Raw genomic sequence first — 23,272 nt, 5'->3', positions numbered from 1 at the left:
CAAAGTCCTTTTCCTCTAACTGGGACGGGGGAAACCAGAGGAGTTGTCAGGCATGTATCATTAGGAGGAAGTATTAAGAGTGGTTGCTACCTTCCTGTAGCTGCTCTGGAGCACCACAATGCCCGCTATGACCAGGAAGAAGAAGCTGCTGCTCATGGAAGGGAGACTCCAGTCCGGGATCAACATAGTCCTCGCAACAGCCAAGGAAAGGATAATCTACCCCTGGCCAGAATACACACCCCAGGTTGTGATAACTGGGCCTACAAATTTACCCTGTTCAACCCACCTTAGTATGGTCCTTAAAGAAAGACTTCAGGAGAAAAATAGGCTATCAGAGGGAGCTTCACCATCATGGCTGCCACCCACACCATTTCCTGGGACCCCAGACCTTCTTTGTCCTAATCCTGAGAGATGTCCTGACCAGACTGGGCCAGAGAGCAGGACCCAGATGACATCACCACTTCTACTGGCTCTAGCTGAATCCCAAACACCATGGGATGTGAGACTTTGTGACCTCCCCATTCCCCATGCATCCTTTTCCTTCCCTACCTTATTTCTTATCTTTCTTATCCGTCTGCTTTTTCGTTCTCTCTACTAAGAGTCTGGTTTAGCCAGCCAAGGCTGTATTCATTACTACAGCTCTGTAAGCCTTTGACCAGAAAGATGTAGCTAAAAGCAATGCCCTAAACACCCCAATGTTGGTTTAAGTTGGTCTCGGAGTGGCTAATAAGACTGTGTGCTGTGCCTGTGTTTTTGCAACAGTGAGGTTGCAAGTGAGAGTCAACATCAGAGACAGAAGCTGAATTTCAATCTCTGCTGTTCTTTTCTCCCCACATTTTGCATGTGGCTTCTTTTGTTGTCTTTCGCTATGACAGCAACAACAACCGCTCTAGCCCATCTCAACTAACATACTTTCTTTTCCACAAAAAAGACAGTTATTACCATCTTTGATACCATCTAAGAGATTGTCAAATGAGGATTTTTCCTCCTAAAAATTCTCTTCAGCTAAAGGGAACAAGAGATGTTATAAAGAAAACCTTATTTAATATTTTACATTTAAAATGCTTTAATTGTTTTTCCTTCCTTTTCTGTATCTTTAATAAAATGTTAAAAGGATTTTTAATGATGTGTTTGCCATGGTACTAAGCAAGTTGAGATCTCTGTACACCAAGCCCCAAAGCTTGTTTAACACTGTTTGTTTAGTGTTGGACAATAACTGGGTTATGTTAACACTTTTGGCCCATATATTCCCTCTACATTAATACACCTTCCTTCCTCCTGCCCTCCCACACGAGGAGACCTGAGCCTCCCAGTGTATCCAGTATTGGGGCCAGAGAGAGAGACAGAGCACTTGAATCTGAGATGCCCAAGTCAGTGGATTTGAACTCCCCTAGGGGGGCATTTATCCCTAGATGGAGGGTATACCATGTTTCTGCTTTTGCCATCCCTTGCAGGTTTTCACCATTGGGCTAAATTAATTTACTGTTAAATTGCTAATTGATTAATTTTATCCTTGTTCTATTCCATCTGTGTGTTGAGGTGGTGTTCATCATTATCTGAGCATCTTGAGAAGATGATTAGTCGATAGAGCTTTAGAGAGTACTACCACCTAATCTTTGACTCCTGATTTTAAATGTGATTTTTTAAAAATAAAACCCATTCTTTGTTTTGTAGAATGTTTTCAAATTTTAGAACATCTTCTGTGGAGAATAGAGGGACAGGGGACTATGTATTTTGGAGAACTGGTAATGCACTATAGAGAATTGCACCTTTTGGCTGCCAGTGTAAATCAATCCCCAATGTCAACTTTTGTTCACCATCTACCCTCTGAGATCTATTGGGTGGCTATTCAGAGGCTTCCATGAAATATGTGAGTGATTTCAGGCCAGTTCCCAGTGGGCAGATAGATGTCCACATCACAAGACTACTACCGCTTTTATCATTGGCAGCCTAACCAGGGAGGCTAAGGATTAAATAACTCTGGAGACTGAACTGTGCTTTCGTACTTACAGATGTGGCCTCTCCAGACTAGGTAGGAAGCACATTAATGTGACATTATGTGGAAGTTTACGCTGTCACTGCTTGTGCTATATTTGTCTTATTAAAACTAAAATTCCTGATAAAAGTGTGTCTTAGGTTGGGTTTTTGAAGTTTTTAAAACAGATACAGGTTCTAATAATTGGGAGAATGTTATTCTAACCAATAGGCTAATGTAAAATATATTCTTAAAATGAGAATCACATTAGTTAGAAGTCCTTCCTGATAGTAATAAACAAACAACCCCCAAAATGAAAAATAGCCATGACCAATACTCATTAACCAAGTTAAACAGCTAAAACCCAATACTTACAATGGTAACACTTTTAACTTCTCATCATTGCTTTTTACTGTTACTTTATATGCCATGGTTAAGTATGATCTTCAATAATAAAAAGCACATTCATCAAATTACTGCATAAGAATTTTGATCATCCACTGAAAGTAAAGCACTGATTTTCTTCTATTCATAACGCAAGAGCTTCAGTAAGATTACTTTTTTCTTCTAAAGCAGTGTTTTTCAAAGTTTAGGTGGTGACCCAGTACTGGGTTGCAGCATGTAAGGCACTGGGTTGCTCTGGTCAGGACCGCCGACTGGGATGTTAAAAGTCCGGCAGTGCTGCCCAGCTAAGGTAAGCTAGTGCCTACCTGTTCCGACACCGCGTTGTGCCCTGGAAGCGGCCAGCAGCGGGTCCAGCTTCTAGGCGGGGGGCCACGGGACTCCGCGCATTGTCCCCGCACCGAGCATCAGCTCTGCACTCCGAGCTAGGGTGCCTGTAGGCGAGAGCCGCATAGAGCTGCTTGCGCTCCTCCGCCTAGGAGCCGGACCCGCTGCTGGCCACTGTTCTAAAGTGTTGTAAATCCAGGAGGTGGCACTATAACTAAACTTTTCGTATGATAGAATGGCTCCATTATATTTAATTATTTCATCCTGTAACTGAGTAGTGTGTTTTTAATTCCTAAATCAGAATTTGAAATAGGGAGATCTGAAATAAAGAAACTGTGGTTATTTAAGGTACTTGGATGAGTTTATTATTTAACCCTGAGTCTCAAGTCTCTGTATATTTTAATATACTGTAGAGTGGTAATCAGCATATAAACTACAAGATTAAACTTCTCCAAACAAATCCTTGTGAAAGTAAATGGGAATGGAGTAGTTGCAGTCTTTGTCTTTATCCAGTATTCTTCTCCTTCATCTCTAAGCACATTAGTAGATGTCTCCCAAATGTAGAGGAACACATAGTCTCAAGTTGGCAGGGTCTGTGATTTATTGATTATACCACGCTTCAAAGGAAAAAACCCTATAATGTATCTACAACCTTAATTTAGTGAGATACATAAACATGTGACTGACTTTAAGCAATTTGAAGTCGATGGACTACTTTATGTGTATTAAGTTACATATGCATAAGTACTATCCTGAATAAGGGCGCTAATAAGTATGAGAGAAGTTCAGGTTGTCCATTTAATTACTGCTGGAATAGAATACAATGTAAGCCAAAAAAAAATCACAATTGTCATTTCCGGACTATTTTTATCTTCAGCGTTCGTGTGTATTTTTAGGAAATTTGTGTAGTATGTCTTATATATTTTATATATCATACATGTAAAATCTGAAGAAAAGTAAATAGATTTGTACATAAGCAGGCTTTAAAGTTATCATAGCCTTGTCCTTCCCTTTCATAGTTTAATTTGTATAAAAAATTTAAGTTGGATCACGAAACTAATTACAATTTGTATTTATTGGCATTTATGTAGCACTTGCTGAGAAACTTTTGTCGGAGGAGAGGAAACAAAGCTGGGGAGATAGACTAACTCAAAATTCAAAACCAGTGCAACATGCTTCTGTGTTTTAAAGCCATAACGCAAACAGTGTTACACTGTTATATTGGAAATAATATGATATTGAGAATAAAATTGAATTTCTGCATTCATCATTCATGCAGTATAGAAATAGGCATTTCTTGTAATTGTAACCTGGATTATAAAGCTTTGAGTGCAGAAGAGGGTTCACTTCATCTCTTGAGAAAAATACTTTAATCTTTGAGTCATACTTTTTAAAAATGTGGGCTGCCCCCAACTTCCCTGTTCTCTACTTTAAACCAAGGCACAGTAAATCGTCAATTAGAAATACAGGAAATATTAAAATAAAGGTCTAAAAATTTAAATCTTAATATCTTGATCCATTTAATCTCTAATTTTATAGCTGTATAAGTAGTAGTTTCAAAGTAGCTATTTATACTGAGCTTTATAGATCAGTCATTAGAACTGTGATTATAAAGTTATTGTTTGCATTTTTATGTCTCTTTCAGCTGATTATCTGGCTCAGGCATTTGATTCCCTTTGCGTGGACTTGAAGACAGATGAAGGGAAGGCCTTGTTTTTGGAGTACCAATCTGTGCCTGTTATATTAAGTCACTTAAGAATATCCAGTAGAGGTCTGCTTTCCAATGCCATTGATGGTTTACTTCAAATGACAATGGAATCTGGTAAATTTGCTTAGTTTTAAACAATAAAAATATAGTATTATAAAATGAAAAACAAATGCAAATTAAACTTAATTCCCAAGTGAAAAAACAATACATACTTTCTTTCCGATGTAATATGTAGTAGCAAGTAGTACTTGTCTTTTTGTCGTATAAATACAGTAGTTATGCAGCTAGGGAACAGCTTCACGAGTTTGCTGTTTATCTCATTCTTTATGTATAAGTCGATACTTTTGGGCTGTCTTTTATTTCTTAAATATATGCAGCATATTGTCAGATCTGTTTTCTGATATCCCTGTTACATTTTGCAGCTCATTCTAAGGTTTTTCCATTGCTTCTGTAGGTGACGGGCACATTTCTAGTTTTTCTGAAGTCAGTCTATGGTAGAACAGACATTGGATGTAAGTCCTTCTGCCATCAGGTGGAGAGATGAAAATAGCCAGGCTCTTGTATGAACTCTCTATAATTTGAGTGAATAGCTGATGCTGCTCAGTTTTTCCATTTCTAATAAGTAAAAGTGACTTTTCTAGATGACCAGGTGACATTTTTTTGTTTTGTTTACTGTTACTGGATGACCTGGTGCTTTAAGGGGGGTGGGGCTCATCCTTACCTGTGCCACTTTTAAACTGCCTCCCCAAGTGATTGATGTTGAGGCTAGGGATCAGGTGATCTCCTGATGCTCAAATAAGAAGCACTGCTTCTCAGGGGATGGAGGCTACTCAGAGGATGAGAAACCTGCAGGAAGACTTCTGCGGGAGACCGAGGGTTAGAGAGGACCTGGGGAAGAGGCCTTCTGTGTCAGGCACATGTGGGACAAGGGCAGAACCTTTAAGTGAAAGAGGCTTTAGGAAGCACCAGACAGCAGGACCTGGGTTTTGGAAAAGAACTATTGAACAAGTGGCTAAGGCAATGTAGAGTTGGAGAAAGGCTGGTTTTAATTTAAGTTGACATTGAGCTGTGATATTATTTTAATAAAACAGACCCCAAGAAAGGGTGTTACTCAACAAACGAGAGCTTATGTGCAGTTATTGGTTGGTTCAGTAAGGGGAAACTGAGGCAGAGGATGGGTCAGATGCTGTATTGGGGGATCCCTGGTACATAAACCTGTTTGGTTTTTAAAAATTTCTGGGTTTTTGGACCAAGAGGGGAATGCCGCTGTGTTAGAAATATTGAAGATAGTCAGCTGGGCATTCTTACATACTTAACTATTTTGGTTCCTCCAAGAACTTAAATTTCAAACCAAACTCCCCATTGTATCTTTGTGCTGGTGGAAAAGGGACTGTTCGCTCTGCGTTAAAAAAGATACTCTTATAAATATTACTGGTGGAAGGCTGAAGAGCATCAAATAGCCTAATGAGATGAATGTCACATGTTTGCCTGATTTTAACTCTGCCCCTCTCTCTTCAACCCACCCACCCTTCTTCACGCACCCCTATGCTGCTAGTGTTGCAGTGTTATTTCTGAAGCTACGGTGTTTGCTGCACCAGTATAGCTTGCAACTAACGTTGATTCAGCAGACCTCGACATTGCTCGTAAAGAAAGACCACAAGCTCCACTCAGCGACAAAGGCTTGGCCAGGTTTATTGTCATCAAAGCACGGTACTAGTGCCCCTCATACCAAGCTACAGATTCACTAACATATGTATGTCTGTGACAAGGTATCGGCTCAATCAACATAATATTGTCTGCTAGGCCAATACAAAACTGCCCCTCCTATGACTTTTTTCCTTTTATACATTGGTACAAACAAGTTATTATTACACTCCACATGTTGTTAGCTACCATCCTTGTGCCTTGTACCTGATAGTTTGAAATCCTCATCCATTATCCTGTCATTCTCTCCTTATCTCACGAGGGATCTGTGTCTTCCTGTACCATCCTCTTAGGAATGTACTTACTTGATTAGCTGATACCTAGCCTTGCTATTCTGACAAGGCCTACTTTGGCTCACAGCCTTGGTCCATACTTTTAACCATGCCTAGGGCTCCAGCAAGGCCTACACCCTTTACTAAATTATTTTCCCCAACACTAATAGTTGTAGATGTTCGTTGAAGTAGTTGTTGTTATGTCGGGAGAGGATAGTTGGTTAAGGAGTTGTATTCAGAAAAGTGGTTAAAGATTATGACAGCTGGTAGTGTTTGTGGGAGAAGAGTTAAGGTTCTTCTCTGAGTGATTGCACATGACCATTCCAGTTCAGGTGTGTATATGCTCTGTGCACCAGAGCCGGAGATTTTCCCCTTAATGATACCTGTCATGGCAGTACGGGCACCCTCTGCTGTCTCGTGCTGTTGCATGATGGTATAAAGGACGGAGCCATCCTCAGCCTCCCTCAATTGCTTCTTACTGCTCGTGCCCGGTAGTCCGAGCATGTTGCTTTGTTCTGCAGGTGTTTCCCTTTCAGAAAATTCGTGTTTTCTTGTATGTAGTTAGTGTACTTGTCTATAGTTAGAATTTTGGAGTAAGTTTCATTTGTTATTTTACTTAATTTTTATTTAGAGTGTTGGTTTCTACCTGTTCTGAGAAAAGGATCTAGAGGTTATAGTGGATCACAAATTGAATCAGAGTCAACAATGTGATGCAGTTGGAAAAAAGGACAATATCAATCTGGGGTATATTAACACAAATGTAAGATGCAGGAGGTAACTGTCTCACTCTACTCAGCACTGGTGAGGCCTGAGTTGGAGTGCTGTGCCCAATTCTGGTCACCACCCTTTAGGACAGATATGAACAAATTGGAGAGTCCAGAGGAGAGCAACAAAAGTGGTAAAAGGTTTAGAAAACTGACCAATGAGGAAAGGTTAAAAAAACTGGGCATGTTTAGTCTTGAGAAAAGAAAACTGGGGGGAACTGATAAGTCTTCATATATGTATATATATATAAGGGCTGTTATAAAGAGGAGAGAGATTAATTGTTTTCCATGTCCACTGAAGGTAGGACAAGTAGTAACAGGGGCTTAATCTGCAGCAAGGGAGATTCAGGGTAGATATGAGGAAAAACTTTCTAACTATAAGGGTAGTTAAGCTCTGGAATGGGCTTCAAAGGGAGTGCCCGTCATTGGAGATTTTTAAGAACAGGTTAGACAAAACTCCTGTCAGCGATGTTCTAGGTTTACTTGGTCCTGCCTCAGAGCGGACGGCTGTATTTGAGGACTTCATGAGGTCCCTTCCAGTCCTATAGTTGTATGATTCTGTCCTATCTGGGGCTTGAAGTCCCTGCAGAATTGACAGTGTCCCCAACGTGATTCTCCTTGAGGACCTACCATGCTATATGTAAGACACATCCTGTACTAATTGAGCTTCAGACTTCATCTGGCTTACCTACCAGTAAGGTCCAATCCTTGGTGCCTTGCCTGGTGCTATCCAGATGCAAACTCAGTATGTTGTCCCTGGTATCAGTGTCTCCAGAGGCATGGCACCTTTCCATGATACCACACCTCCCTGGCCATCTGGCTCTTCTTTGGTGCCTGATGTAGGTTCCTATGGCCCTCGTTCCCAGAATAGAAGGCATCATTCACCTTCATCTTGAAGATTCCACTCCTGGTATCCAAAAGAGCTCCTGCGGTGGTCCAGGGACACACATCCTTGGGCTGATAGAGAGTGGGGTCCTACCAATGGCCGTATTGAAACAGCTGGGGTTCCTCCCCAACACCAGATCCTTCCCAGTTCCTCTATCCTCCAGATCCCCAAGCAGATGTCAGGATAGTTCACATGGGGAATTTCAAGGTTACCCGTGGTACCAATGCCAGTAGCAAGCAGGAACATTACATACCACAATCTCTATCTGGGGAGGTACAGAAAGCTCCTGTTCAACCTTCTTTGCACACCTCCTCCTCATTACCTGATTGATGAGGTTAGGGTGTCTCGGGAGTTGTCCTCTCTTCAGGATGACTACCAGGCCTACCAAGAGCTCCTTCTCAGGGCTGTGAACATTTCTACACTCATCCCTTGCCAGGTTCTCTGGTTGACTCGACAGTAAATGAAAGAGCATGTCAGGGATGGCCATCGTCTACCCTGAAGGATAAAGACGCAAAAAGACTCAACCTTTTGGTAAGATATATTCTATCGCTAGCCTGCAATTTCACATATCTGATCAACAAGCCTTGCTGGCCAGATATGATTTCTCTCTGTAGGGCAGTGTTCTCAAGTTCGTCGACAAGTTACCAGAGGATGCCAGGAAAGCATTCAGGGCCATCTTGGAAGAGGGCAAACTCGTGGGTAGGACCTCTCTCTCTCTCTCTTCCCCCCCACCCCAACCCCCCAAGATGCATTAGATGAGGAAGATTCAGCAACCAGAGCTGCAGTAATGTGCAGATGTTCATGGGTCAAGACTCGGGTCTTCCATGGGAGGTCCAGCAGACTATTCAGGATTTCCCCTGGGAAGGTTCAACCCTCTTCTCTCAGCAGACTGATGAAAACTTTCACAGTCTCAAAAGACTTGAAGGCTAGATTGAAAACATTGGGATTTTACACTCTATTCCCTAAACAGAAACAATTCTGCCCTCAGTTGTACCAATGATACTTGCATTTCATGCTTAGGCAGTCTGACCACTCTAGAAAAAAAGGGGGGAAACCGCTAACAAAGTTTGCTGGGTCCACCCTTTAAACTGGTGGCTACCTGCTCTCAACTCCATCGATTCAAGAAAGTAGCATTTTTGGTAGCCATTACCTCTGCAAGAAAGAGAAGCAGAATTATGAGCGTTGGTAGCTCATGCTCCCTACACAATCTTTTATAAGGACAAAGTACTTGCATCCGCTTCAAATTTTTTTGACTAAAGTAGTGTTGGAATTCCACCTCAATCAAGTGATATACTTAACTTTTTTCCTAAGCCCCATTCTCATAAGGAAAAAGAGAGACTTCATACTGTGGATGTTAGAAGAGCAGTAACTTTTTATTTGAACAGAACTAGATTGTTTAGGTCATCCTCCCAGCTTTTCATGGCAATTGCAGACAGGGTATAAAGCCTTCTTGTCTTGACTCAGAGAATCTGATCCTGGATTTCCTCCTAAATGTATCTGTGCTATGAAATTGCTAATGTAACCCCTATGGGTAAAGTAGTAGGGCACGCTACAAGGTCTTGAACAGCTTCCTTAAGCTTCTGCCTTAAGTACCTATAACAGGTATTTGTAGAGCAGCAATTTGGTTTTCGGTACATACTTTTACAACTTATGCTATACCTCAGCATTCCAGAGATGATGCCAAGTTCAGATGAGTAGTCCTTCAGTCACTCTTCAGGTAGATTAGAAAATCCACCTTGTCATAAATATAAAGGGAAGGGTAAACCCCTTTAAAATCCCTCCTGGCCAGAGGAAAAATCCTCTCACCTGTAAAGGGTTAAGAAGCTAAAGGTAACCTCGCTGGCACCTGACCAAAATGACCAATGAGGAGACAAGATACTTTCAAAAGCTGGGAGGAGGGAGAGAAACAAAGGGTCTGTGTGTCTGTTGGTATGCTGCTTTTGCCGGGGATAGAACAGGAATGGAGTCTTAGAACTTTTAGTAAGTAATCTAGCTATGTATGCATTAGATTATGATTTCTTTAAATGGCTGAGAAAAGAATTGTCCTGAATAGAATGACTATTTCTGTCTGTGTGTCTTTTTTGTAACTTAAGGTTTTGCCTAGAGGGATTCTCTATACTTTGAATCTAATTACCCTGTAAGGTATCTACCATCCTGATTTTACAGGGGTGATTCCTTTACCTCTATTTACTTCTATTTCTATTAAAAGTCTTCTTGTAAGAAAACTGAATGCTTTTTCATTGTTCTCAGATCCAAGGGTTTGGGTCTGTGGTCACCTATGCAAATTGGTGAGGATTTTTACCAAACCTTTCCCAGGAAGTGGGGTGCAAGGGTTGGGAGGATTTTTGGGGGAAAGACGTGTCCAAACTACGTTTCCCAGTAAACCCAGTTAGAGTTTGGTGGTGGCAGTGGATATTGCAAGGACAAAAGATAAAATTAATTTGTACCTTGGGGAAGTTTTAGCCTAAGCTGGTAAAAATAAGCTTAGGAGGTTTTCATGCAGGTCCCCACATCTGTACCCTAGAGTTCAGAGTGCGGGAGGAACCTTGACACACCTCCAGACTGCTTGTGAGTCACTTGAAGTGGAATGGACATGTGCAATCACTCAGAGAAGAAAAAACAGTTACTGACCTTCGAGATGTTGCAGTTGTCCATTTCACGACCCGCTCTCCTTCCCCTTTATAGAAGAATGATCCTGGTATTTTCTCATGGAGGCTGCCCTAATTCTTCAAAAGGGGCCTCATCAAAGACTTCTTCCAGAAGTACTTCCCCTGCTTTACCCCCATTGATGGATGCAGGAGTGCATTGTTGCCAGAGCCGCCTTTTGGGAGGCTAAGGGCTTCTGAGCTTTCTCGGCTTCAAAAGCATAAGAAGTCAGTATCAGGTTCGTGAGAGTCTCAAAAAAGACATTCTTCCTCAGAAAGCTCCTCCGTTACCAATAGTAAAGTGTGCTCTTCAGCTTACTGTTCTCAGATACTAGCTCATGCTGTGTCTCTTGACCTTGAGCTGCTGACTGGTGTCCTTTCAGGGGCCATCGAGACCAGCTCTTGCTCCAGCAGAGACATTGGGTCAGTCTTCTCTGATCTTGGTGGAACAACCATGTTTCTCTTTACTGACACACTAGAAGCTTATGCTGCAGCAGAGACCTTTTGTATCTCCCAATAACACGATTTGTCGCCTCTTGTTCAGGGCAAGGACTCTCATTTGGTACCACTGTGGGTACTACGTGTCTTAGCTGTGGTTCATTTCACAGTGGCTCCACCACTGTCCAACCCTATACCGCAGTTGACCTCTGCACCAGTGCTGTTGCTAATTTGTTGTACGGTACTAGCAGTCAGGAAGTCATCCATGCTTCCTTTGATACTTCGAACCCAGAACTGATCCAGATCCCAGTCTCCAAAGACAACCCCCAGTACCACACTGCTGTGGGCTTCAGACTACTCCAGGTCTTTCTTGGAGTCTAAAGATGGCTTGCTGATTACATGTTACAGACACAATGGGGCACGCTCTAGATCATGCTTTCAGTTCCACAAGTGATCTCAGACGGGGCAGAGCACAGAACTGGGAGACTTGGACCTGGCATTTGTGGGGTCCAGTACCATTCTGACCCCCTCAGTGGTCATATTTGATGCCATGAGGGACACGTCTAGCTTCCAGGTCACCTTCTCCGCCCCCTTGTAAAGCCACAAAAGCCAGGAGGGAAGTCTCTCCGACTGATACCAAGAGTCAGGTGATTGGGGTGGGGGTGGTACTGACCGACCTTGGAGATCGGCATCACTAAGGCTACCCCAGCAGTTGGTGGAACAGCACCCTGTCTCAGTACTGCAGGAACAGCCTTGGAAAGTCTCTCCAGTGCCCCCTCTTAATGCTTTGTCCTCATCCCTGGATGAGGCCCTGCTACTGGAGATGTCATCCCTGGTACTGGATGATTTCAAGGTATACCAAAAGCTCCTTAGATGGATGGCAGCTTCTCTTGAAAAGCAAGTTAAGCTTGTGGAAGAGAGCAGCCATAAGGTTATTGACATTCTCCACCTAGCTACAATAGGAAAGATAGCTTTGTTGATGGACATGGGTATCATGCAGCCTATTAAGACTCCATGGCAGACCCTCTCATCCATTCCACCAGTGGCCAAACTCATTGAATAGAAATACCAAGTTCTGTCTGGGGGAGGGTTGAACATTTTTATACATGTCCCATGATATGGTCAGAGGTAGGGGCTCTGTGAAAGAGAGAGGTCTCCAGGGACAGTCTAAAGCCACATCCAAAGGAAAACACGTAAAGAAACTGTATCTGTTTGGGGGGAAGAGTTTTTTCACACCAGGGTTACAACTTCACATAGCTAACTATCAGGTCTTACTGTCTAGATACAACTGTGTCAACTGGTGGTCAATCTCTTAGTGTACGGACAAACTTCTGGGGAGCTCTAGAGAGCAGTTCTGAGCCTTGGTTATAGACCACTAGTTGGTTGCTTGTTCAGCGCTGCAGACATCACTGGATGTGGCAGATTTGGCATGTCCTATGTTTTTGTCAAAGATGGTTTCTGATTTTGTTTATATATGACTTTTCTTGAATCCTGAGATTTTGATATTTTTCAAGAATATAAGGCTTGAAGAATTTAAGTATAAACATACCTGGTCTCTGTAAACAGATAAATATAAAGTTAAATTTTTTAGCATATAAACTTTGATAGTTTTTGAACATTTTTTCTACTTTAGGTCTCAATTCTGCAAATAATTGCATATATGCTTCACTTCACCTGTGTGAGTAGCCTCATTAGAGTCAATGAAATGTCTCGTGTAACTATTTGCAGGATGGGAACATAAAAGTTCAAATGGAGATATTCAGTCTGAAAGAATAAACTGTCAAGTTTGTAAATACCGTTAGAAACAATCACCAGTGTGTGGTGGTTTTTTAAGTTTATTTTTATTCTCATATTAGGCAGAACTTTTAAGATAAATAATTAGCAGAATTTTTAGAATTATTCTCCTTCATACCTTATAACACAATAAAAGAATGTCATGCAATTCTGCAATTGAACAAATCATACTCTAAAAGGAGGCCAATATATTTGCTGTGATTATTTTACTGAAAGCCATTCTGGATCGTTTATATGGTTTTGAATGGCATCTATGCATTCTTATAATTACATTTAGAGATACATTTGCAATGTGATGTGGCAGCATAAAACACCAGTTGAGTTTTGGGTTGAATATGTAAAGACATTTTGTCATAGAACTTGGGGAGGTTATAGGTCCTTTCTGTATGATTGTGGTTTGATTGCATTTGAAATACTGTGTTCCATTCTGGGCAGCTTATTACCTGTAAGGTATTGACACATTTGGAGGGAGTGAAGAAAAGAGCAACAAAAATGGATGGAGATTATAAAGATGGATTTACATCGAAGAATTAAAAAAGATAAACATATATACTTTGCGTATGCAGTGTTGTTGTTGCTGTGTCAGTCCCAGGATATTAGAGAGACTAGTTGGGTGATATAATATCTTTTATTGGACCAACTTCTTTTGGTCAGAAAGACTAGCTTTTGAGCTACATTGAGAAAGAGCTCTGTGTAGCTTGAAAGCTTGTTTGTCTCGTCAACAGAAGTTGGTCCAATAAAAAAAATTACCTCACCCACCTTGTCTGTCTAATATACCTTGCTTAGACGTCTATTTAGGGCATAACAGTCTACAAACATTGCAAATAAACACGCAGAAACATTTATTATGCTCATTATATTCTGACATAATTACAAGCAATAGGATGAAAATTAGAAAAGAGAAAAATTTAAGCCTTACCTGCTCTGTGGTGGTAGATGTACTGCACTATCTGCACTAGAGGTTTACACAAATAGTTTAGACTCTTACGTTGGCGTTGACCATCTTGCTGAAAATTAAAATCATGTTAGACACTGAGTGTGAGAACCCTTATGCAAGAGGTTGTAAACAAGTCTCCAACTGACCTTATTATAGAAAACTTTTTAAAAAATGCAAATAAAGAGAAGTAAGTATAAATACTGTGCTTTGTTTAAATATTATGCTTTGACATTTTAAAATAGCTTAAACTATAATTTCTAGGTGATTTTTTTTTTTCACATCATAGTGGTTGCTTACAATGGCAACTTCAGAAAAGGAAATTCTAAGTAGCTTGTCCAGATATTTCACTCAAAACATCCTCTTGCTTTATGAGTTTTCAAATGGCTGAACTTAACTAAATGGGTTTAGTTTTCCTTTAAGCGATAAACATGACAAGCAAATCTTTTCTTGTTATACCTTGTGATGAATTGGGTGTCAGATTTTGTGATGGCCATAAGAACATTGAAATTGCAGCTGGGGATTGAATGATGGAAGGATGATGCAGGAAAGAGAATTTAGTGTGTAACTTAAAATAAATAGATATAACCTAAAGAAATTTGTAGCTACCAAGATGTGTGTCTCTCATTGCCCTGATCATTTTGTTTCTTTCCCATTCTTCTACCTTTCATCTGTCTTTGGCTTTTTTGATTGTTTGCTCTATCATGCAGGAACTACCTTTCTCAGGTTTAGAAACCACCTAGCAAAGTTTGGGCACTAGAACAATAAAAATAATAATTAAGCAATACTACATCAGATACATTTTAAATACTGGTCCCAAACAACTGTTGTCATTCATCAATAAGATACAGGCACTTAACTTATCAAGTCGTTCCACTCTCTTTTATATATAAATATACTGCAGGTGACTGTATGCAAAAGGGAAACAATTTCATTTCCTCCTAAGTTCTTGCTGTTCCATAATCATAGTGAGGGACTTCTCCAAACAGTCAGTCATGTTGTTAGTCTGTCACTCACTCGTATTGCTGCCATCTCTTCTCCCTCCCGCTGGTGTGTATGTACATTAGCCACTGATGCTAGTAAAAGTTACATCTCCACGTGAAGTGGAGGCAAAACCCCCTACTGTTTAATTATTCAGCATGAGACTCTCACAAATATGCTTTCTGTCTTCTTTTTTGAAAATGACATATGCCTAAGTTTAGAAGGGAGATTTTTTTTTTTTTAAAGACAATAACAGCCTGTGAGGTTTTATGACTGGTGACTGATCACTTTCAGGGGAATCTGATGTAATAAGTCAACAATAATTAATTGCTTATTGTCCATTGCAGTGTACTTCTGAAACTGAACTACTAATGCAAGTTGGTACAGATTTCTAAGGATACCTGTGCAGGCTTGTACAGGATATTATAACTTGTACAAAATTCCTGATATGACAGATATAGATTTCGTAATCACCAAAAATTTACAAGAAAAATTAAATCTAATTACTACAACCACAGACCACCAAAATAGAATTTTTTCAAATATGTTTTAGAAGCACTTGTTCACTTCCGCAATTATTTTTCAGATAAATGTGCATTTAAATGTATTCCATTAACATGGGCTTTCTAACAATTTACAGTCGTATCCTTCCAGAAGTTACTAAGGGATTTTGTAAAATTAGTTTATTAAAAAAAAATCCTCTTAAAATACATAAACTATTTTTGATTGCTCTACTTCTAGCTAATTATATTCTGTGAAATTGAGCAGTTCTTTTCACTTCGATGGTTCTTACACTTTATTAAAGTAGCCAATCTTTTCTATAGTTTTTTTAACTTATGCCTTATATTCTGTGTTATAAACTTTATCAAAATATTAACTCTTTTTTTCTTTAAAATTAAATTTTATTTCCAAGGAATAACATAGGGAGGTCGTAAGAAGATGATTTCCCTGGCTTTATATCCTGTGAGCACAGAGCCAGTTAAGTAGGATACTTACGTGTGTCTGCAGAGGTGTGCTTCCTTGGTGTTTCAAATTGGGGATCAATTGCTTTTTGTTTGTAAGCAATTTGGGGCAAGGAATGTCTTTTTGCACAGCGCCTAGCACACTAGGGCCCTGATCCATAACTAGGGCTTTCTGGTGCTACAGCAATACTACTGCTACTAATAATAATAATAAAGTACTTAGAGGTGACTGCCCTTCTCCGCCCAGAATCCGATTATCTTCAAGTCAGTGAGGAGAGCTTGCCACCGTCATCTGCACAAAATGCCTTCAATCTGAATCCCTGAAGGCATACGTCATCTCATGAATGTCTTCATACTCACTTTATTTTCTGTTGTCTGAAGATATATATTTTTTTAACCAGACTTTGTCTATAAATTAGTTTGCGGATGCTAGTGGTCTTATTCATCTATATTTGATAATACTTACTGTGTTTTCACTAGCTTTCCTGTTGCACCTTCCTGTTACCTGTTCTTAGGAGTAACTCCCTTGGTAAACAAGGTATTCTTCAGCTTCCCGTTATTATAAAATGATTCACACCACTTCTTCATTGGTGTAACGTAGACTGGGAGGGCTGCTGTCCTTAATATAACTTGGAAATGTGTACTCATTTCTTGCGTCCCTGGGACACCATAAGAATTTCAATTGGTCGTTTCAATTGCTGCCTAATAACTAACACAATCTGTTACGCATTTTTGCTCAAGAGAAAATTTAGTACCTTTCTAGGTCAAAATTCCTAGAAGTGGCTTATGTGACAAGAGTAGTGGAACTGAAATTCTCTGGGAGATTAGTTCTTTCAGTATGCTAAGTGAGTTTCCCTTTCCTTTGCTCACTTTAAGCTCCTTGCAAATGTGTTAGTAGTGTACATCGATTGCACACATCTGTCTGAGAATTAGGCTACATCTCTAGTGTTGGGGCCCATCTTTATGAATTTAACAAGCTAGACTCACCTTAGCCAAGATCTTTACAGTGTTACTGGGATTTCTAGGATAGATGATCTTTCTTCCGAGATTTAATATTTTACCATATCTCTCTAACAACTGCAATGTCTCAACTAAATATTTTCTTGGCTAGATTAAGGACCTGTGGTGTAATTCTATATGTCAGGCCCATATTATATAGAGTGTTGTAGCTGTGTCGGTCCCACAGAGCTCCTTGCGTATCTTGAAAGCTTGTCGTTCTCAACAACAGAAGTTGGTGCAATATAAAATATTACTTAACCCACCTTGTCCCTCTAATCCCATATTACTAATTTTAAGAGTAGCACACACATGCATGAGCAGTCCTCAGGAATAGAGCTGGTTATGAATTTTTTGACAAAATATTTTTGTTGAAAAGTGCCCGTTAGTTACAATCAAAGTTTTTCATGGGAATGTAGCAGTTTCAACTGAACTTTCAACAGGAAGGGTTTATCAGATCCAGGATGACATTTCTGGTGAAAGAGAGACATGCTCTTCCCCCCTACCCCAGAATAGCTAATAGCTTGGTGTTTAGGGACTTGAACCTGGCTCTTCCATATCCCAGGTGAGTGCCATAACCAACAGGCTGTAGAGTCAATTTATCTGGCCAAACGAGTATTTAATTATTTATTCAAAGTGGAACACTTCTAACAGGAGAAACTGAGACCCCCAGAATAGCCAACCTTCTGGTGCTCAGGGTACTCACCTAGGATGTGGGAGATTCAGAGCTGGGATTTAGGTCTCCCACTTGAGATGAGAACGCTAACCACTAGGCTATTGTTTGTTCTGGGGTGCTCTTTCTCTGTTTTTTGCTGAAAATTCACATTTTTTGGTTTTGTCTCAGTGCTCAACAGGAAAAGTGTTTAAAATTGTGAACACCTTAGCAGGATGGAAAAAGAATTTCCTGCCTAGATCTACTCAGGGTCTTCTGTCTGCCTCAAATTACATGGCCCTGAGATCTTGATTTCAAATTTTTTTCACAATGATCCCTATTATCTCAAAAGTAAAGTACCTGTAGAAAGACTAGAGGTACACCTTGGGTATATGGTCGACATAGACAGTCACACTAAGGACAGAATCAGATGGATAGTGACACTGCTCAATACCTGACAGAAATGGTCTATAGCTATTCCTTTCTGGACACAGTTACCTTAGAAAATGAAAATTGTTTTCACATTGGAACCTAAGTTCCCTTTGTCAGATTGTATTGGGTGTTGAATTGTGTGCTGGAATGATACTTCCTTTCCTGAACTACTGTATATATTTTCCTCCAGGAGGGTTTCTTGTAGATCTTTATGAAACTGGCTTTCTGCTGTCTTGTTATGATGTCCGGTATAGTAAAGTCTTCAGACACTTCATAAGTGTATGTTCCAGAGCCCAAATTTCCTTTTTTTTAAAATTTGCCTTGTATTACAAACCATATTATCTCCAGAAAGTGGAATATACATTCTTGCCTCTGTTCATCTCCTGTTCAAAATTCCCCTCTAGTCCTCCCATCTCCTGTTGTGGATGGGAATTTTGGATGACTCCATGATTCTCCTGGGATGTGAACCTGCCTCATACAGTATTTTTTTTTCCCCCATGTCATTGGAGAATCTGAGAGTTTGTCTACTCTTTAGTAGAAATCCAGCCCTATTCTTCTGCTCCACATTTGCCTATTTTATTCTTCTGTTATGTCTAGTCACAAACCTAGATTGTGAGCTCTTTGAAGCAGGGGAACTTTGTACAATGTCTCAATCACTAGGGTCCTGATTCTTGACTGGGGACCCTAAGCACTACCATAACATAATAATGGTAACTTTTTAGAGAGAGAGATAATTACCCGCCTGTCATTTTGCTTCTCTGAAGATACCTTTGATTTCTACTCACTTTTTCACTGTCCTTTCAATTGTTGATTTTTTCTGATGATCTCATCCTATCATAAATATTCTTCGTAAATATATTACTCTTGCAATTTAGGAACTTCTCTGTGTCATGCTCATCACGGGAATTAAAAATAATGTCTGACCTAAAGGGGTGTCTTAAAGAGCCAAAATTCATTGACAGCTAAAGGACGTCAGCCTCTTTCACTGTAGGGAGACCCAAAGGTAGGAATCCAGTAAAATGATACTTTCAAAGCAGAAATACAAGAATTAATGCTTTCATCTACCTCTTTATGGGTCCTGTAAATGAGGAGGGTTTCTGTTAGCCTATGTTTTGTCAGTCTTCTATCATGAGTAACTCCATGGTCTGCCTTTGCTATTCCTGAGCATTCCCATCCAACAGCATGAAACTGACAGTCCTTGTTAGTATCACTACTGTCCACAGAGTAGCAGCATGAAACTGACAAATTGTTAAAACTGGCAAATAGTTAATTTCACTGGTTGCTGTTAAGTAAAGCTATAAGACGCAGGAAAAGGCACTGGAGTCATCTGTTTGCATACTCAGGAAGGCAACATTGCATTGCTTTGCATACAGGTTACGTTAGGAAGGGTATCTTCACAATCATATGGGCTAGAAACTATATATAAATGAAAGCTTAAACTCTGCAGAAATTGATGAGTTAGACCTTCATGCTGACAAGGGAAAGAGTCCCACTTGTCACTGCCAAGTAGCTTTTTTTCAGCCACTGTTCCAAATGGTGTTAGGTTGCTTGAGTTGTGCTTTCTGGGATTACAGTTTATACTGGGTTCAGTAAAGATCCTGAAATAAATTACAACCTTTTATTCACTCCCAGGCTATCTATTATGACTAATAAAAATATATATGTCCTTGGTGTTTTTAAACAAAAATGCATCCATCTTCACTAAATTGATAGCAGCTTGACATTTCATTTATAAAGTACTTTACTCAACACACATGCAAAGGAACTTTCAAAAGAAATATTCTTTCTTCTTTGAGTGCTTGCTCACATTGATTCCGTTCTAGGTTTGTGCAGCCCCACATGCACAGTTGTTGGAGACTTTTGCCTTGGCGGTATCCATAGAGTTGGGCGTGGCGCCCCCTTGAGTGCCACGCTCATACGTTGGTATATCAGGCACCGCTGGCCCTATGCCCTCTCAGTTCCTTCTTACCGCCCGGTGGTGGTTGGTTGGAGTGCCTCTTCCCCTTGCTTCTCGGTGGTCAGCGGTTTTCTCCTGCTCCCAAACCTTGTGTTCCAGCTGTAAATAATTTTGTTTGTAATAGATGAGTAAGTAGCTGTTAAGTCCTGTAGTTAGTCAGTTAGGGTCCTGGCGTGGACTTTCCCCTTAGCGGGGCATGCCCTGGTCTCCAGATTTAAAATCCTGCTATGACTGAAACAGGCCTATGCCTGTTAGTGACCCGCATGGTAGCTATTTGAAATGCCTTGGGGAATCCCACGATAAAGAGAAGTGTCGTATCTGTAAGAATTTTCGTCCCAGGACACAGAAAGAACGTGACATTCGCTTGAGGGCCCTCCTCATGGAGGCTGCTCTTCGTCCAGCCTCAGAGCCAGCCCAGCCCGATACAATGCCTAGCACTTCAGCCTCTGCGCAGCGCACCCCCAGCACCAGGCTCATCCTGGCACCGGTCCCCTTCTCCGGTGCCTAATAAGAAAGAGGGACCCAGCACTAAGCAAGCCGGATCAAGGGGCATTGGGCAAAGGACCCTGCTTGGGCCACCCGCCCACTCCGGAGCCGCAAGGAGGCTCACGTCCCCCCACCCTCCAAGTGATCTGCCGCCGACTCTGAGAAGTAGTAGGGGACCTAGGCTGATGGCACAGTCAACGCCCTCTCAGCTCCTGTCACCCAGAGAGCCAATGGACTCTCCCGCCGCAGTTGGCACCGCATGTGGCGATAGACCCGGCTAAGGCTCCCTAAAAGGGCAAGTCATCGGTCAAGGCCTCCCAGAAGGCAACTGAGGGCCACCGGTTTCCAGAACCAAGGCAGAGCCCTGTGTCACCGTGCCCTTGGTCTCCACGTCAGCCCAGGTCACCTGTTTGCCACTACAGGTCACTGGCACCACGTTCCCAGTCTCCGCCCTCATGCTGGGCTTCACCTAAAGGGAGGCACTAGTCATCTTACAGTCAGCACTGGTCATCTTCGTGCTGACAGTCACTGTCACCGAGACCTCGGGGATGCTCCCCAGCTCGGCACTGCTCCCCCTACTCCCGGCACCGGTCAGACCACTCCAGGTACCTGTCACTCACGGCGATGGTTAGCTGCCAGACCCAGGCCTTGACGGTCCTCCGGCACTGAGAGGGAGTTCAGCTCCTTGCCGAGACAGCATCATCGTGACTGGGCTCCGGAGGGTGCCTCTGCCATGGTGATGCCGACCTGGAAGCAGGGCCAGTGGCCAGCACAATGGCCTTATTGGAACACCCATGATGCCAGTGCCCCAGTCTCACCAGTCCTCAGTTGCAGCATCAGACAAGCCCCAGTCGTCACTGGGCTTGGTGCAGGATGTGTTGGCAGGCACTGTGGGGAAGGAGCAAGTGCCCACCCCAAGACACCCTTCCCCTGTGGGTGAAAATGCCCCAGGCCCTCCCTCCGGTGTTTCAGTCATCCTCCTCCTCTCCAGACAAGGCAGTGGCAGGGCCCTCCTGGGCTAGTCCACTGGATGACTTCAGGGAGCATCAAGCGCTGGGCCTCGAGGCAGAGGAAATGGTGGTACAATCGGACACATGGTTCTATGTGCTCTTCACGTCCACCTCAGCATGTGTCGCAGTCCCAGTGCATGAGGGGGTCCTAAACATTTCCAAAGCCATCTGGCAAACTCCATCCTCCATTCGCCCACTTCCAAGATTGCTGAAAAGAAGTATTTTGTCCCTGCCAAGGGGCTCGACTACTTATACACCTAGCCGCCCCCAGGTTCATTGGTCATGTAGGTGGCCAACAAAAAGAACAAACGGGCCCGCCAGTTCCACCTCCAAGAATAAGGAGGCCAAGAGACTGGACCTTTTAGGAAGGAAAATTTATTCCACGGCCATCTCCAATTCAGGATGGTGAACCACTAGGTTCTTTTGGGGCATTATAACTTTAACCTCTGGGACTCCCTCCTTAAGTTTAAGGACTCCATGCCCCAGGAGACAGCCCAAGAGTTTGGGGCTATGGTGGAGGAAGGAACCACGATGGCTCCCTCTTGATGGCCTGGGATGCAGCTGATTCGGCGGCCAGGGTGGTTACCTCCCTGAGTGGCCATGAGGCGCAGCTCCTGGCTTCAGACCGCCGGCCTATCCGAGGAGATGCAGTCCTCCATACAGGATCTCTCATTCGGTGGAGTCGGGCTGTTCTCTGAGCAGATGGATGCAAGGCTACATGGTCTAAAAGACATCTAGCCACCCTCCCTGGAGATGCATATGCCTCAGTCTGCGAGGAAGCCATTCTGGCAGGGACCTGCGAGGAGAAGGGACACTGGCTTTAGTTGCCACCACCCTTCATCCTCCCACTTGCCTGCGCAACCTGGCCCAGTGAAACCACAGAGGCCAGAAGTGCTCGTTTTGAGGGTGCACTCGAGCGACACACCAGACACCTCCCCGGATCTGCCCCACTTTTTCCTCAGCTGTCTCCATCCCTACCTTTCAGCCTGGTTGAGAGTCACCTCAGACCATTGGGTGCTAGAAATTGTGTCATTGGGCTACACCCTCCAGTTTCCGGACACCTCTTGCTCCCACCCACCCCTTCCCAGTCCCTCTTCAGGGACCCTTCTCACAAGCAACTCCTCGTTCAGGAGGTAAACAACTTCTTACAATGGGGGAGTGGAGGAGGTTCCTCAGGAAATGAGGGGGAAAGTTTTCTACTCCCGCTATTTCCTGATTCTGAAGGCAAAAGGGGGCCTACATCCCATTCTAGACCTGTGATGACTCAACAAGTACCTCAAAAAGTTGAAGTTTTGCATGATATCCCTGGCCTCCATCATTCCCTCCCTGGATCCAGGAGAGTGGTACGCCGCTCTCGACTTGAAAGACGCTTATTTCCATATCTCTATTTTCCAAGGACACAGCCTGTTCCTCTGTTTCATGGTGGGCCAGCACCATTTCCAGTTGATGGCGCTCCCCTTTGGCCTCTCCTCAGCCTCGCAGGTCTTTACAAAATGCATGGCCCCAGTAGCCGCTTACCTGAGACATCAGGGGGTCCAAGTCTATCCTTATCTCAAAGATTGGCTCATCAAGGGCAGATCGTGGGATCACATGCAGAGCAGCCTCGATTTGGTGTGGTCCACATGCTGTGACCTGAGCCTGTTAGTGAATGAGCAGAAGTCAACCCTCATACCAGTGCAACAGATGGAGTTTATTGGGGCAGTTCTAAATTGCACACATTCCTTCCAGAGTCCTATTTCCGAGCCATGTCGGATGTAATCTCCCATGTGAGGGGTCATCCACTCACCACCACTCACACTTGCCTAAGGCTGCTAGGCCACATGACTGCTTGTACTTATGTGGTCTGTCATGCCCGGCTCCATGTCCAGCCTCTGCAGGTGTGGTTGGCATCAGTCTACATCCCCAACAGGCATGATCCAGATCTGGTAGTCAAAGTGCCAGACCACA

General features: G+C 42.5%; 1 protein-coding gene across 1 annotated transcript in view; it reads left to right on the top strand.

The window, feature by feature from the left end:
* Positions 1 to 23,272, top strand: part of CCDC138 (coiled-coil domain containing 138) — a 73,906-nt gene that overhangs the window by 42,541 nt on the left and 8,093 nt on the right. Inside the window, 1 exon segment of the mRNA XM_077814135.1 lies at positions 4,350 to 4,526. Within this exon segment, the coding sequence (XP_077670261.1) occupies positions 4,350 to 4,526 (177 nt within the window).

Source organism: Eretmochelys imbricata, chromosome 1 (assembly GCF_965152235.1).
Source record: "Eretmochelys imbricata isolate rEreImb1 chromosome 1, rEreImb1.hap1, whole genome shotgun sequence".
Classification (NCBI taxonomy): domain Eukaryota; kingdom Metazoa; phylum Chordata; order Testudines; family Cheloniidae; genus Eretmochelys; species Eretmochelys imbricata.
The sequence above is the reverse complement of the archived record's forward strand: the minus strand, read 5'-3'. Positions and strand labels throughout refer to the sequence as shown.